Source organism: Hydra viridissima, unplaced genomic scaffold (genome assembly GCF_058129835.1).
Source record: "Hydra viridissima isolate aposymbiotic clone 2 unplaced genomic scaffold, HvirCarnegie_v1 scaffold_4, whole genome shotgun sequence".
Lineage (NCBI taxonomy): Eukaryota > Metazoa > Cnidaria > Hydrozoa > Anthoathecata > Hydridae > Hydra > Hydra viridissima.
The window spans coordinates 11,200,427-11,218,179 of record NW_028324303.1 but is presented as its reverse complement, the minus strand read 5'-3'; the positions used below and the strand labels follow the sequence as shown (position 1 = coordinate 11,218,179).

The 17,753-nt window shown below is 29.4% G+C and overlaps 1 protein-coding gene across 1 annotated transcript; it reads left to right on the top strand.

Annotated features, from left to right (window-relative positions):
• The first annotated feature begins 2,617 nt into the window (after positions 1–2,617).
• LOC145183815 (paired amphipathic helix protein Sin3a-like) lies at positions 2,618–17,601 on the top strand. The gene is made up of 21 exons (XM_090084342.1): positions 2,618–3,030; positions 3,242–3,314; positions 3,479–3,553; positions 3,640–3,699; positions 3,778–3,824; positions 3,932–4,151; positions 4,791–4,967; positions 5,076–5,904; positions 6,037–6,409; positions 6,630–6,798; positions 6,937–7,032; positions 7,156–7,221; positions 7,536–7,796; positions 8,664–8,847; positions 9,002–9,108; positions 10,097–10,279; positions 10,362–10,445; positions 16,113–16,207; positions 16,289–16,387; positions 16,548–16,686; positions 17,170–17,601. Exons 1-21 carry the CDS (start codon positions 2,681–2,683, stop codon positions 17,413–17,415), a joined length of 3,933 nt encoding a protein of 1,310 aa, XP_089940468.1. The 5' UTR covers positions 2,618–2,680; the 3' UTR covers positions 17,416–17,601.
• Positions 17,602–17,753: the final 152 nt, after the last annotated feature.

Genomic DNA, 17,753 nt, shown 5'->3' with positions numbered 1-17,753 from the left:
TTGTGATTCATTGAGAAAATTTACAAGCAAAATATTTTAATTTTCCAACTGTTTTAAAATAAATTTTAGAAATTGTAAATTATATTCGATCAAATGCAAAAAGTCATATTTTAATTTTTTTTAAAATGAATTTGATTTTTCTGACAAACCAAGTGACCTGTTGTTTTACTGTGCTGCCAGGTGGCTTTCAATAATGATTTTTTAAAATTTGTTTGTAAAATGATTTGAAAAAATTAAACATTTTTTTGATTGAAAAGAAAGATAATTGAATTTTTTTCTGAATTTCTCTCTTACAGCAAAAGAAAAATTGTATCTGATTTTGCTCAGACTATTTTTAGTTTTCAGAAAAACATTATTTTTTTATAGAGATCTCACTTTAAAAACTACTCATCATTTTCCTCAAATGAAGAAAGATAATCATTTCTAATTCTTTAATTCAATATGATGATCATAAAGTTGAATTAATTATTAAAAAATTGTCAGAGCTGCATTGAACAGCAATCAAAAGCTTGAAACATAATTTCAAGAAACTTACTAGTTCAGAATCTTAATGCCTATTGAATTTTTGTATTCTCAAAATGTGTAAAGATCTTTTTACGTACATGTTTTTACAAAACAGTTGATGCAAGAAGAAAATTTGTCTTTAGTTGTGATATCTGACTCTTTGCTGAATGATGAAATATTTTTTTGACTGTTAATAGTTTTAGACATTTTAATTTTATTTTTACTATAATCTGAACTTAACGGATATTGATTAGATAAAGTTGTTTTGTTTTTTAGCGGCATTCAGTATTAATTTTCTTATTTATAAGCACGTATTGAAATTTAATTTAAGTATAATGACAGGTTTTTTCATTTCTTTGTGCGAGTTGAAAAGATCACATTTTAATTTAGTTTGATTAAAATATATTTTATAAAGTATTCAAAATTATTTGAAATTGAAAACAGTTTTAAAATTCAAAAAATAGTTTTTCCTTTTGAAAATTCTTTTTTTTTTTTTTTTTTCTTTTTTCAAGTTAGGCATAGTACTACATAGATAAAATCATAAATCTTGTACACACTATGTTCTTCAGAAAAAGTTGTTTTCATAAAAAAAAAAAACACTCAAATGAAATCTAAAAATCTCATACTGTGGAGTATTATATTATGAAGAACATTAAATTTCATATTGTGAAGATCTAAATCTCATTTTAATTGTTTCACATTATTTAACACATTTTGCCTCCCAGTTGGCAGCACATTTAAGTTTCAAAAGTTTTTTTAAGGCAAAATTTATTTAAAAAAAACTTAATGCGGCTCTTCAGCTCACGTAAATATATAAATTCGGCTTTCGTTACAAAAAGTCAAAAAACAGCGCTGCTCTAAATCAAAAAAAAAAAAAAAAAGAAGAAGAAACTCATATTTCTCTTTCATCCTTTGGTGATGATTATTTAAATCTTTGGTGATGATTATTTAAATCTTGAATACTACCGCTTGCGAATACAACTTGCAAAATTGATTCAAATGTTTCTAAAAAGTTGTTTTTCTTATGTTTTAAACAAGGAAATTATAAAATAATTATTTTATATTTTTGTTGAAGTAATAGATTTTTTATTCTATATATAAATTTCGTATATATAGAATAAACATTTAGAGAAGAAAATTTAGTTATTTTATCTAACTAGATATCTAGTTAAAACAACAAAGTTATTTTCCGCAAATGTTTCTTTTATATATACGAAATTTGTCATTTCTTAAATTAGGACTTTCTTAAAGCATAGGACTTTGTTTGGTCACACCACGGTAAAAAACTCTGGAAAAATGATAAAAAGAACCTAAAGATTATTAAAGATCGGTCACGGTTATCGTGCGTTTGTGCCCGTTCTTCTGCGAAATAAAATGAAAACAAATCAAGTAGAATATGTGGCTACGTGATATAGACTTACTGGTGTTTATTTTAATCTGATGTTCATATTATATTTAGACTTTTCTAAAAACTATTTTCAGTTTAATTGGATATTAATTGAAGTTACTGTTTTAAATTTTTATTTAAAAAAGATTGCCTTGAAATGTCTTTTTTTAATTATCGTTTTCATCGACAGTTGGTTATTTATTACTATTAATTGCTATCTTTCTAAAAAAGTAAAGATTCTAGTAAGTTTTTTTAGACTTCAATTTTGATTATTTTTTCAATGCTCAGGCCCCATAAAGTTATGATTTAAGTTGAAAAAGTTTAAAAAGAGGAAATATTTTCTTGTTTTATATCCAGTTTTTTTACTTGCTATGCTCTATTCTTTTATCTTCTCTAATTTTTTAAGCACACGTGATAAAGTCTTTAGAATTTTTAAATCGAAATAGAAAAAGAGCTAAACTATAAAAAAAAATATTAGCATGACTTTTTTAAAAAATGTGTGGATAAGGACAAGTAACAATCTTAAAGCCCCTAAAAGCTAACAAAAAAAAAACAATAATAATACAAATGAAATTGATTAAATTGTTTTACTTGAAGTCTTGTGTATTTTATTATTTTCAAATTCAGATATTGTTTAAGAATAATTTATTTTTGAAGTTATTTTGTGTTAATAATTTATTTACTGTTATATTGAGGTCCTAGCATTCTGTATGTTAATTTTAACAATTTTGTAATTTTCATTTAAAGATGTTTAAATAACTTATTTAAAAATCTAATTAGTAAATTGAAATGAAACGAAGCCATGATGAGTCAGATATCTATAGTGTAAGAAGATCAGCCATGTCTGGGTCACACAATCATACTAATATTTCAGGTTCACATCAGAATGCTGTTCTAGTTGGATCACATCCTGCTCCAGGAATTGCTGGTTCTCATCAGTTGCCTGGACCTCATCATCTTCCTACTATATCAGGACCTCACCCTCCTGGAATAAGTGGTGCACACTCTACTTCAGCTATATCTGGTTTTTCTCATCAAGCTCTTGCTCCTACTCCCAAACAGTTGGCACACAATTTTGAGCAAATGAGAGATTTACCAAGACAACCATTTTCAGCACCTCATATGCCTGTACCTAATGCGTAAGATTCTGCTGGATAACATTTATGTTTTTGTTTTACTTTTTCAGTTATAAGTCGTAAATTTTGTTTGTTACAATGCACATATGTTTCAATTACAAGTTGTATAACTTGTCAGTTACTTTTGGTAATTTTTATGAAAGTTAATAGATATCAATGGACATCACTCTAAAACTCAACTCAGAAATATATATCTTTACATTTTTTTTTTTAGTTCAAACTCTTCCCCACCAGTGAATGGAGCTCATTCTTCATTGTCTCAACCATCTGCACATATCCCATCAAAGGTGAGCTTGCTGTGAGATGTTTTCTCTCATGTTTTTTATTTTTTAATAGCAGTCTAGAGCATTATCTCTTTAAAAAAACTATTGTGTTTTAGTATGCTGTACTAAGTCCATTAAAAAAATCAGATCAATGTCTAAGTATTTGTATTTCTTGTTGTTAACTTTAGCCTTCTTTTCAAACGCATATTCAAGGTCCTTCTCACATAACTGCTGGAGGACAACAGCAGTACCAGAGATTGAAGGTATATTTAGCAAAGATTGTTTGTGTTAATTATTAAAATTTGAAATGAAACCAATGTTTGCTTTGTTGTTTGTTTTGCCTTTGAAGGTTGAAGATGCATTATCGTATTTAGACCAAGTAAAGCTACAGTTTGGAAGTAAACCTCAAGTAAATTTCATTTTGTTTTTAAATTTGTATTAGCCCAAATTTTATTCACTTGTTGTTATTGGAAAAATTTTTCTATAGGTCTACAATGAATTTTTGGATATCATGAAAGAATTCAAATCACAAACGTATGATTTTTGATAAAGTCATCTTTTTTATTATAGTTTTACTTGTTTTGTGTTGCTCTCCTGTTTTGATTTACAATGTAAGTTTGATTGCATTCTCAATATTTTAGTATTGATACACCTGGAGTAATCAGTCGTGTTTCAGCACTTTTTAAAGGACATCTGGATTTGATTGTTGGCTTTAACACATTTTTACCCCCTGGATACAAGATTGAAGTAAGTTTAACCGATATTAACACTGTGAATGTGTGTGCACCAACAGGTACTACAACCCATCTTATTTCAGGAAGTGGACTTATTGCAGCTCCCAGTCAACCAGTTCAGAATAAGGTAAGTCAAAATATCTAGAAATACTTTAAGGTTCACAAGTTTTTTTTAATTATAAAAACATTTTGTTAAAGATTTTTTGTTTTTGTTAATAAATTGAATTTTTGTCCTTATTAGGTCTTTGTTAACCCAAAGCCTGCTAATGTCCTTTTTTTGGGATATTAGTTTTAAAATTTTTATTTCAATAAACTAGAATTTCTAACTAAAAGTTGATGAGAAAAATCATTAATTTAAGCTTAATACTCTGTAAATTTATTAAAAACTACCTTTTTTTTATTATTATTATTTTGTACGAACATCATTGTCAAAATCATAACCTTAAATTTTAATTGACACATGTTCTTTTATTTTAAGTTGTAAATTTTTAGTTATATCTTGCCAATGTCTCAAAAATAGGAAGGTCAATATTTCCTGATTCTGCGAAAAATAATTAAAAAAAAAAAGATTTTAAGTTCTGTAAAGATTTTCTTATTTTTGAAAATTTTTGAAAATTTTTGAAAATTTTTGGTGGGTGTTGGGTAAATAGTTCAATTATAATCTTTGGTAAATATTTCCAATAATTTTTTATTTGAAAATTTTTTGTTAATCATTTTTTAACCAAAAGCTGCAAAATTAACATTTACATCGCTGACCTCTTTTCAGCCACCTATTGTACCATCTATAAGTCAAGTAAGTACACTGGTATCTACTGCTGTAACTACTACATTACCAAAATCTCCAACTCGGCCAACTTCATTGCCATCAAAGACTTCTTGTTCCCCGATTTCATCCGCTCCTGTTATATCTTTACCTTCTCCTGGTGTTCAGTCTCAAACACAGGTATAGAAAATGGTTTGTGTATTTATTTCTACATATATATTAGTAGTTCTATCTTTTTTTATTATTTGATTGAAAAAATTGCCTTAAATTTAATTTAATTTCATCAAGGCTCAACATCATGCAATTAACTATGTAACAAAAATAAAGAATCGGTTTCAAGGTCAACCTGAGGTCTACCAAAAGTTCCTTGACATTCTGAATAACTATCAAACAGAGCAGAAAGCAATTAAAGAGAACACTGTTGATCAATATGGTAGGGTGTGTCAAGAGCAAGACATTTATGCTAGAGAAGGTAAACTTGCTACTGAGGTGTATCAGCAGGTTGCCAAACTCTTCAACAAGCAAGAAGATTTGCTTCAAGAGTTTAGTCAATTTTTACCAGATGCTACCGGGTCAACATTTAATCCCAATATGGTATCAACTGTTGCTGCTGCCACCGTGGTTACCCAGTATCAACCTTTATCTAAAGGCACCAAAATAACCACATCAGCAGGAAATAATGCAACAAAAATTCTAACAGCTAAGACAAAAAAGTTAAGCTCTCAAAATACGGTTAAGCAAGAACAAATTGAGGTTGATAAAGATATTTCTGATAAAAATAAAAAACGCCATAAATCAGCATTAAAAGACATTTCCCTTGAGGAGGCTGTAAAGCATGGCAGTTTTAGTGATTTTGCATTTTTTGATAAAGTGAGAAAAGCATTAAAAAGTCAAGAAGTCTATGAAAATTTTCTTCGGTGCTTAATATTATTTAATCATGAGGTTATTTCTAGGGCAGAATTAATTCAACTTTCTACAACATTTTTGGGAAAATTCCCTGATTTGTTTAATTGGTTTAAAGCATTTCTTGGATATAAAGATAATCAGCAAACTGAAACAAATATAACAGGATTTAAGGACAGAGGAACTGGTGGAGAATTGGCTCATTTAGAGATTGGTTTGTATTTTATGCATATTTTTTTCAGCTAGTTTACTTGCAGAATTTTCAAAATTAGTTAGCTTTTTAACAGCTTTAAACAATTGAAGTGAAAAAGTATAAAAATATCTGAATCTACTAAATCTATACTAGATTTTGCATCATGCAAAAGGAGTGGTGCTAGTTATCGTGCTTTACCTAAAAGTTACATTCAACCAAAGTGTTCAGGTCGAACTCAGCTATGTAAGGATCTTCTAAATGATACCTGGGTCTCACTTCCATCCTGGTCTGAAGATACTCAGTTTCCTGGAACAAGAAAAACACAATATGAAGAGTATATTTATAAATGCGAAGATGAGCGCTTTGAGCTTGACATTGTTGTAGAAGCAAACCTATCTACAATTAAAGTTTTGGAGGGTATTCAAAAAAAACTTTCAAGGATGAATACTGATGAACAGCAGAAATTACGTCTGGACAATTGCTTGGGAGGTACTTCTGAGATCATCCATAGAAAAGCCATTTACAGGTATTTTTAGTTTCTTTTATTAATATTTGTTGCTACTCATTTATAAGTAGAACTTTAAAAAATTTGGAATCATCATTATAATTAAAATTATCTTTAAACAGTTTTTTTTTGTAATCATTAACATTATAGTTTTTGTAATGTTAAAACAAGCAAATGTAAATATTTGCAAAGAGAGAGATTTATTTGAAAATTGCTGAATAGTAATGCTTTTTCAAATTAGAATTTACGGGGACAAGTCACCAGAAATTATTGATGGTTTGAAGAAAACACCAAATGTTGCAATACCTGTGGTATTAAAACGTCTCAAACAGAAAGATGAGGAATGGAGAATTGCACAGAAGCAATTCAACCGGATATGGAGGGATCAGAATGAAAAATACTATCTTAAAGTTTGTAAAATTTTTTGGTTATACTTTTTTTTTTTTTTTGAAAGAGCTTTTAAAGGAGAATTTTTTAAATTCATTTTGATTCTTGTTTTTTAAATTTATCTTGATTATCTCATTCTTAAGATAATGTGATGTTTTTAGTCATTAGACCATCAAGGTATAAACTTCAAACAAAGCGATTTAAAAGCTATTCGATCAAAAAGTATAATTCGTGATATAGAGCTGTTATATGAAGAGGTACACTACTTAAGATTTTGATTAATAATATGCATCTGATCATTTTACATTCTTTTTAAAAAGTTTACCACTTAAAATTTATACAATTATGAGGGAATTCATGATTCTTCTTTTTACAAGCAGAGAAGTGATCAAATAGACGAGGGCAGCACTGAATTATCTGGACCACACATCACTTTTGTATATCAGGTTTGCAATTTTTCCATTAGTTTTCCAACAGCAGTTATTTGTAAATAAGTAACCTTAAAAATTGGTTTATTATTTTCTCATTTGAAATTAAAGAGAAAATTCTTACTCAATTCAAGTTTGAGATTTTAATCAATTTAATGGATAGTATTTTTTATTTTGATAAACTGTTTTTGGAATTTTAAAATTTTTAAATCTTTGGCTTTTAGTAAAAACATTTTTTATCTGGTAGTCAAGAGTTTTAAAATTTTATTTTGTTTAAATTTCTTTAAATATGTAACAGTTGTTAGAAATATTTATAAATAATTTTGAAATAGGATCAGTCAACACTAGAAGATGCATCCTCATTAATCATTCATCATATGAAGCGTCAAACAAGCATACACAAAGAAGACAAAACAAAAATTAAAGCTGTTCTACTTCATTTTTGTCAATACTTGTTTTTTGCACCACCTGGCGATTTAAGTGATGATGAGCAAGATGAAATTCCAGAAAAGAAAAATATATCATATCAAAATGATGAATATAACTTGTTTTTTACAAATAGCACATGGTTCATCATGTTAAGGATGCATCAAGTATGATTTCCCTAATCTGTATTTATTTTTAACAGTTCTAGAAATTTAGTAATAAAAAATTTTGTACTAAAGCCTCTTGAGGAATAATCTAAGAAACCAATTTTAACAGGAAGCACAATCTGCTTTTGAAACAAAATGTTTTATTAATTTGTGTTTGATTAACGTTCTTCTGATTATTTTCTTGCATCTTTTTAATACTGATCAATCTTTTTTACTTGTTGAGAAAAGAATTAGATGTAGCAAATTTTGAAGCAATTGTATTAATACTTGTTTAAGAAACAACCTCTATCATATGATCAAATTTTTTTGTCATACATGCTACTTTTTTTCACATTATAAATTGAAAGACCTATCATTAAAATTCCATACTTTTGATGATAGATCAGAAGATTTAGTTAAGCATTAAAAGTACTGTTTCCTTGTTACATTTTGCAGCATTTGGGATTATTTAAATCTAAACCATTTTTTATTGGATTCATTTACATCTTTGTTTTGAGTATTCAGGCATGTATTTTGAATCAGAATTAGAGATGGATCAAGACTAAAACTGAAATTATGTTGTCTGTACTGTGTTTCTGTGGTTATCCCAAAAATTTTTAAATTAGGTTTAGCAATAATGAAAAAACATGGCTAACCAAATTATTATTCAAAAATTAAGTGTTTTTCTGAAGCAGTATTGAAGTTGAATGTCCACATAAAAATTGCATATAATGTACCATCAGAATTCAAAGTTTTGAGTTTTAGTTCATGCAGAATACCACAAGTATATATACACTTTAGAAACTTTTTATTCTTATTTTTCTTATAGTTGGTTATATTCTGATAAAATAGAAAAAAAACAACAAATTGCTAAATTGTTTGTTTTAGATGTTATGTGAGCGGTTGCTGAAGATGAATCAGCTTGCTGCAGAAGCAGCAGCATTTGAATCAAATGATAAAAAACACAGAAGAGAGGGGACAGCTATAGCTTTGCGTTTAAAGAAAACACCTATAGCTGATGTTGAAGATTATTATCCAGCGTTTTTGGTCATGGTTAAAAATTTGTTGGATGGTATGTTAAAAATTATGATTTTAAATATTCAATATAGTATTGTAGTTGTAGTGTTGTTATGATGTCTTGATTTTATTGAATATGTAAAAAAGACAAAACAAATATTTGAAGATATATAATTACTTGATGTCATACTTTTTGTTTCTTTTTTAAGGACTTACAGATTCAAATGCATTTGAAGATTCCTTGCGTGAAGCCTTTGGTGTAAACTCATATATTGCATTTACAATAGATAAACTAATTCAGAATATTGTTCGTCAGGTTTGTTTGCAAGAATGTTATTGTTTTTTAAAATACTACTGATAAAATATGAAATTTTTTTTTTATTATCATTTGTTGTACTAATCCAAGATTAGTATGGAACCTAAAAACCTGGGAAGTAAGGATTTTCTTTTGAAAAAGCACAGCGAAAGTCCTGGTCCATTTAGTTAAAGTCATCATAATACTCTCATATATACACACTTTTTCATAATGGTCTGAAACTCAGGCTACTCACCAGCAGACCTGAAAGGTTTCAATTCTTAATGTTTAAATTTGATTGAAATAGAACCTTTTATATGGATTTCATTCTTTAATTAAAGGTTAATTATAAATTCAATTTTTAACTATTTATAATTCAATTTTAACTATTTATAATTCTATAGAAAGATACAGTTCTTGAATATTAAATTTGTCTAAGAAAAAAAATTTTAAAATATTTTTATAATCGATCATTGACTGATTTATTTTTTTTAATACTTGTTGAAATATGCTTTAAAAGTTCATTTTTGTTCTTGTTATTGATTAGTTTTAGTTTATGGTTTCGTTTGAAATTAATTTTAATATCTGTAGCATGATTTATTACTAAATTTTTCTGTAATATTTTTGATTTCAATGTTTTTCTGTTCTGATTCTTGCTATAATTTTTATATTATATTAACTTAAAAAAAAACGAATGTTTATTTTTATAAAAGAGATTATTTTTTTTATATTTGAATGAAAGAAAATTTTAAAAGTTAGGTGAACTGTTAAAAATAAAAACATGCTTATTGACAAATATAAAACACTCAGAGAAAAAAGTTTTACTGGTACCTTTAAGGATATTTTTTAGCAAAACTCAGGAAAAAAGGTTCTATGAGGAATTTTTCAGTCTGTACAAACCATGAACTGTTGCATGACATTTATGGTCCTTTTTTTTTTTTTTTTTTTTTTTTTTTTTTTTTTTTTCTTTGATGTAACTTTTTGCTATATTGCTTTGATATTTCCATAGCTTCACAGCCTTGTAACAGATGATATCAGCATGAAGCTGTATGCTATATATGAGGATGAACGTCGGAATGGTGCTGCAGGTGGCTTATCTATTACTGCAACAGCTAGATCTGCTTTAGAACTAGCCTATCAAAAGAAAGTAGAAAGCATTTTGTCAGATGAAAATTCTTTCAAAATTTATTTTGTAAGTAATGATCTTTTTTTGTTTGGTATTTAATCATTTATTTTAAAGAGTCTTGTAATGTTATAAAATTTCTTCTAAGCAGCACAAGGATAATGGCACATGCAAAGTTAGTATGGAGCTTCTTCCAAATGAAGGTGACTCATCTGAAGATCAAGCTGAAGTTGAGGTTATTTACAAAATATTTGCTAAACATTTATATACAGTTATGGACAAAATAATAGTGGTGTGATTAAAATTAACGAATTAATATTACTATCTTTAAACAGTTACTGAAAATGAAATTGTAATACTGGATTATTAGTTAAATAGGTGTGAGATGATAAACTAATTAGTAGAAAATTTTTAATTTTTGCTTTTATTTATAATAATTATATAAGTATAAAAAACAGGTTGGACATAATAATAGTAGTATTAATTTATTTAATGTTGTATTGCAAATAATTTATTTTATTAACAAAAAAAATGATGTAAATTTAATTAAACAATAGTAAAAAATTAATATTTTATTGCATGCCCCTGGTTTTTTATCACAGCTTTGCATCTATTCGGCATAGAGTTAATCAAATTTTGACAACGTTCTAAAGGAATGTTTTTCCAAGCATTCTGGACAACTTGCCATAACTCCTGCTGATTTTTTGGTTTTTGACTATAAACTGCCTCTTTTACATCCGTACAAAGGTTTTCAATCGGATTGAGATCTGGTGGCTGTGCAGGCCAATCCATAACTGCAACCCTATTCTCGATGAACCAACTTTTTACCCTGCGACTGGTATGCTTTAGATCGTTGTCCTGCATATAAACCCATCTTAGGGGCATATCTTCTTCTGCATAGGGCAACATGGTATTTTTTAATATTTGAAGGTATATGTCTTGGTCCATAATACCATCATTTTTATAGATTGGCCCTACGCCATAATAAGAAAAACAACCCCAAATATTTATTTTTGCTCCGCCATGTTTTACAGTTTTTATGGTGTATTGCAGTTTGTATGCAGAGTTAGGTGGCCTCCTTACATACACCTGCGTCCACTTGACCCAAATAAAACAATTTTGCTTTCATCAGACCACAAAATATTACGCCATTTTGAAACACCCAATCTTCATGCGTTTTTGCAAAATGTAATCTTGCTACCACATGCCTTTTTTTCAAAAGGGGAACTTTTCTTGGGCTTCTGGCGACAAACTTACTTTGTACTAAATGCCTACGTACTGCTCTCAAAGAAACGCTTAAATTTAAATCTTCTTTAATATGGCGGGAAGTTACAAAAGGATCGGCAACAGCAGCACGTTTTATCAATCTGTCTTGATGTTCAGTCGTTTTTTGTTTTCTGCCCCTTGTTTCGCCTACATTTTTCCATTTTAGAGCACATCTAATCATCATAGGAGAACAACTTAATGTCTCTTGAAAAAATTTTTTCCCTTCTTGCTTTAATTTAATAATTAGTTGTCTCTTTTCTGCACCACAATGCTTTGCACAACCCATAATTTCTATTTATAAAATAAATTTATACGATTATTTTATATATTTCATTAAATTAACACTAAAATTAATCTTACCTTGAATTAGTCTTACTAAAACCAAATAAACAAAAAGCTAATATAAATAAATTGATAGGAAACACCAGATATGTTATTTTAACCTACAAATCTAGATATGTTCATATATAAAATTCGGGACTTCCCTAAAGTAATTTGAACAGTGTTACGAACATTCTTTACTCTCATTTCATTATTCAGTGTTTGTATTACTGTTATGCCTAAATTTATTAATTTATATTTAAATTTACATAAAATTATCACAAATAATTGTTTTACTAGCCACTACTATTATTTTGTCCACAACTGTATACACACAAACATATATATGTGTGTATGTGTGTCTGTGTGTCTATTCAATTCTGTCATGTCTGTATGTACAGACATAACAGAATCAAATAGACAGCCAATAAACCAAAATTTCTATTAATAATGGCAAAAGTTTTTAAATGATTACAATTAGGCATGCTGTAAATTAGTTCACGAATATCATCCTGAGGGTTTCTTGCTATTTTTCATGCAATAATCTTTGACAATGGCAATTTTTGTCAATTATATCAGGTGACTGCTCAGCCATGAAAGTTTTTTTATTTTGATTCAAACAATTTTGTGACAAGGTAGTGTGGCAAGGTGCTCCATCCATAAACAAAGAGTCGTGTTTAATCATCCTACCACCTGAGACTATTTGAAAGAGTCCTTTATGAAATAAGGAAACATATTTAGCTGAATTGATATTACCTTGGTACCACTAGCTCTGACCAACAATCGCTCTATATTGCACCCCAATAGTATGGTGGCTTTTTACCACCATGATGAAAAGCCACCATGTTTCATTTATGGCTGCAATCTTTTGATGTCAAATTCTTGGCTACAGAGTCACCATACCTACAACCTTCCATTGTCTGAGAATAATGCAAATTGTGACTTATCAGAGAACATGATGGAGTTCCAAAATGTCATAGTTCTCTCCACCATTTCATGAGCCCAATCCTTTCTTGATATTGGCTGGATAAAGAAGTGGCTTCTTTCTTGCAGCTCTGTCATAGTAGCCTAGCTTATGAAGATGCCTGACAGCTATTTTGGACTGACACCAGCTTATGTTGCTATGTCTGAGGCGTTGCAATATGGATTATGTTTGACATTTTTCTTAATAAGATGCAAGGTTCTCTCAGAAGGCTCTGGATGACCTGGGTGTGTTGATATGCATTCCTTCCTCTCTCTGGTAAATTAAACAATCACTCTTTAGTAAGACATGTACCAGAAAAAATCTGCGAGGACATTATAAAGGATATTTATTTAATTATTATATTTTGATATTTAATGTTATATATTTTGAAAGTACATATATTAGTACTATTAAATTTCACTTTAGAAAGTTTGTGAAGTTTTTTATGTGAGAGCGCACACACTTTGCGTTTTACACTCGACATTAGCTTTTGCACAGTCTTCAGCTGGACTTTCTTGGTAGCTCTAATCCATTTATTTTTGAGTTCTTTTATGTTTTTGACTTCTTTTACATTGAACCTTAGTTTTCTTTTGACAAGAGCCCAATATCTTTCAATAGGACGAAGTTAGGGACAATTTGGTGGATTAACGCCAAAATAACGGGTTACCTGTGTGTGTTCTTAAAAATAATAAAAGACGTTTCTTGAGGCATTCTTTTATGTATACCTTGGTGTTAATTGTTCCCGTAGTCACAAAAAAAGAGCTTCGTTCACCGCATTCACAAATTGCTTGCCGAACTAAGAATTTTTTAGCAGATTTTTGCATTCCAATTCATTTATAATTGGAATTCAGTTTCTTACAATTAGTTGCTGACTAATATTGGTGTCCTGGAAGAGATCTGAAATATGCAGCACAAGTTTTATTGTCAATAATCAAACAAGATTTTTTAGTACATAATTTTTTAAAGAACAGCTTTGAACATGAATTATGACATTTTCTTGCTTTTCTTCACGACAAGGAACTTTTTTCTTTTTATAAGATTTATAACCGCAATTTCTCTTTACTCTTTGTATAGTGGAAGCAACTGTTTTAAATTTATTCGCTAAAGTTTGAACAGAAATCTCCAGTTTTCTGTCTAAGGCATCTTTCACTTTTTTACCAAGATCTCTTCTAACAAAACATTTTTTTCTTCCACTTCCTGATTTCCTTTTGATTGTACTAGTGTCCTTAAATCTGCAGCTCTTTAGAAATTGTTTTGTTTGATACACCAGAATTTTCAAAAAGAAAATGCAAAATTTTTTCTCGCTTCTTATCTTGATTTGATGACAGTTCGATTAAAACTAATTGTTTTAATAACAGAGTTGTTTAAATTTTGAACAACATTAATACAATGATATTTTAAAACAATAAGCTACTTAAAATGATGCACGGTTTTCGTAAACACCACATCAGAACATGCATGGATTTTTTCTGGTCTTAGAAAGTGGGATTGAAAGTTTTTCTTATATTTTTTGTTGACTAATTCTGTCTTCATGTAGATCAACAATGTGGGATCATTGAAACTCACAAGTCCAATGCTCTTTTGGGCTTCAGCATGCTTAATCAATTAGATATATAATCTAAATCTAAAACATAAAATCTTGTAAATATATCAGTTTAATAAAGATTTATACACATCATACTTATAATAAGAGTTAAAATCCAACTCTGTCATCTGTGTACATGTCTTAGTGTAACCATTGTAGAAAACAATAACTGCCAAAAGCTGCTCAGGCATACTTTCATTGAAAGTTTTGTATGTTTCATATGGTATATTTTCCCATGCATTTTGAATTTCTAATCACAATTCATTAATGTTTCCAACTTCACTTGTCACTGCTCTTTTTAAAATCCCCACAGGTGCTTAATTGGGTTGAGAAGCAAGGAATGGGTGGCCAGGAAAGTATATCAATTTGGTTGTCTGAAAACCATTTTTGCGTTATTTTCACATTGGATTATTGTCTTTCAGAAAAGTTGCTTCAGAATCAAACATTTCTATGGACATAATGGCTTTTCAAAATCTCAATGTTAAATGATTTTCAATAATGGTTCAATGTTGCATGACGGCAAGTGCTATCAGAAATTTTTCTGATAGCACTTACCGTCATGCAACATTGAACCATTATTGAGCTGCCAACATTAGCACTTGCCGTCATGCAACATTGAACCATTATTGAGCTGCCACCAAACTTTAATGCTGGCTTAAAATGCCAAGCTGTATTTTATCCAATTGGTGTATTCTTTTCTATTTGTTTTTTCCCTACCATTGCCGCCAAAGCAATTAATTTTAGACTCATCTGACCAGATCACTCTTGCCCAATCCTTATTTGTCCATTTTGTGTATTTTTTTTTACAAAATTTGGCCTGAGGTTTTGATGCCTCTTAGTGAGCAGTGATTTTTTGTGTGAGCTTTTAGCCCTACACCTTAAAAACTCCTCAGAATTGTTTTAGCTGAAACCTTCAAATTTTTTTCATTTAAGAAGCCTCTTATTTGAACAGTATTTTCATTCAAAAAGCCTCTTATTTGAACAGTATTTTTATTCAAGAAGCCTCTTATTTGAACAGTATTTTCATTCAAGAAGCCTCTTATTTGGAACAGTATTTTCAAAGTTCTGACCACATAGATCTCAATCTTCTATTCAATGGTTTTGGTAAAAAACTTTTATTGTCCAAATATGTTTTGTGTTAATAAATTTTGCAATGATTTGCAAAATTTGCTTCTGACACCAAGCAAGACTTTTAGGTGCATTGAAATTTGGCGTCATTTCATTTTTTAAATGCTTCGTTTTATAAAAACTGCTCCATACGGTTTAATTATTTTTTGTTCCCACCACTTATCTAAAAGTAAAACAAAATTCTTATATTAAAAACTCATTAGAGGATTAAAAATACTTTTAATGACTTTTAAATTGTATAAAAAAATGTTTACACAGAAGTATATTCTTTTAACTGAACACATGTTCTTAACAAAGTAAATAATTTAAGCAATGAGCATATTGAATGTAGCAAATAAATAACTGAAATCACATGCAAAAACAAAATTTTTTCTTAAACCTTTTAAACTTATTGTAACCTTCACAATAACAAAAAAAATGCATAAACACTTTAGAAAGTCACTGATTGTGTGTTTGTGTGTGTGTGTGTGGGGGGGGGGGGGTATTTTTAGATTATTTGTTACTAAGTTTAGCTGTAACTAATTGTTCTCTGAGTTTTATTTGCTACTAACCAGTATTTATTAGATTTTTAAACGACTATAATGTTGTAAATCTCAATTCTTTTTACCTTTTATTGTGCATTTGTATGTTTTGAGTAGAAATGGTCGGAATATGTTGAGAGATTTGTTGGTAATTCTGAAATTATGCCTGAACTCAAAGAGCATCTCTGCAAAAAGCCAATCTTTTTATTAAGGTAATTTATTATCTTTTGAAATCTTTTACCACAGCTTTTGTTGAAAACAAACTGATTAGTTACTACATTTCTTTACTTTAGAAATTCGCGAGTTTTACAGCGTTTTGCAAAGAGGATGAACAAACACAAGAGGAAGAAGCGAGATGATTGTGATGACACTGAAGAGCTGAACGAGGAAGGGTTCGAATATAATTCTTACTTTTGCGATGGTTTTAAAGTTGCTACAGTAAACTAATGAACAATTTTTACCAAAAAAATGTTAAATGTTATATTTTTACCTAAAAAGTATTATGTTTTATAAAAATTTTAACTTTCAATAACTTGCTAGTTTAACTTCTAGTGTGTCGTCTCCAACTTCAGATATTATAATGGACAATAGGCTCGAATGCAAGATCAGTCAAAATACATATAAGATGCGCTATGTATCGGGTACGCGTGATCTCATGTTCCGTAGAAGCACAGTTGGAAAATCCCTCAAGGTAAAACAGTTCATATCAATATACATCTTTGCTATTATATTGGCAGTTGTCTTGCGAGAGGCATTATGTTGGTTTGCACTTTGCAGGTTTATACGTAGATCGGGGGGAGGGAGTTTAAAGGTTTGCCAGCCGGAATCAAATAAGCTATTTTTAAGCAGATGTAACTGTTTTTTGTTTGTAAAAGTCAACCAAGAGATGTAAGCAGATGTAACTGTTTTTAGCAGATGTAACTGTTTTTTGTTTGTAAAAGTTACAAAAAAAATTTTATATTTTACTTAAACAAGAAGATTTTTTGCGGTATTTTTGATTAGAAAAAAATGCCTTCTTAGGGCTCGGCAAACGAGCCAGCCCGCTTTCCAGATAAACAGGCTCTTAGGTCGAAAAAATCACTTCCACCCCGCCCCAATCCCCCATCCTTTCTAAGTCATGATTGTTTCTAAATCATTTTGATTTTTTTAATTTTTTTTTTTTTATCACATGCAGTCGCATCCGTTGATCAACATTCGTTTACACTCTATATACAAAAGCTCTCATGATGCGTGGCTCCATGAAAACACGAGCAGAGACCAATGCCATCAAACCGAAGACTGGTTTATCGGAAAAGATAGTTTTGAAGATATGATGCCGTGCTTAACTACAAAAGATGTTTTCAAACACGGTGGTATCAATGTTAATAAGTACTCGGTGGTTTACACAAAGGACTTCAAAGACGGACTGAAAGGTGTCTGAATGTTTGTATCGTCTGAAAATCAACTATTCCGTCGTCTGTTCGCAACTATTAAACAGGAACACGGGTAAACGTATAGACGCTTTCTAGGATAGACTATTTTTATAATCGATTGAAATGGAATCAATTGGTGTAAGATCGCTTGAGAAGTAAAAGAACATTTAGTGCAATAAATTTCTTTTTAAAAATATTCTCAAAAATTCTCATCGGGTTACTTAATACTAACCGTTTTTGTTTTTAAGTTCAAACCGTAAATGATTGAATTTCTGTAGCGAATTTTTAAAAACGGTTAGTAACGTTTTAAAGAAAATATTTCGAAGAAAAAAAAACATTTTCAAAT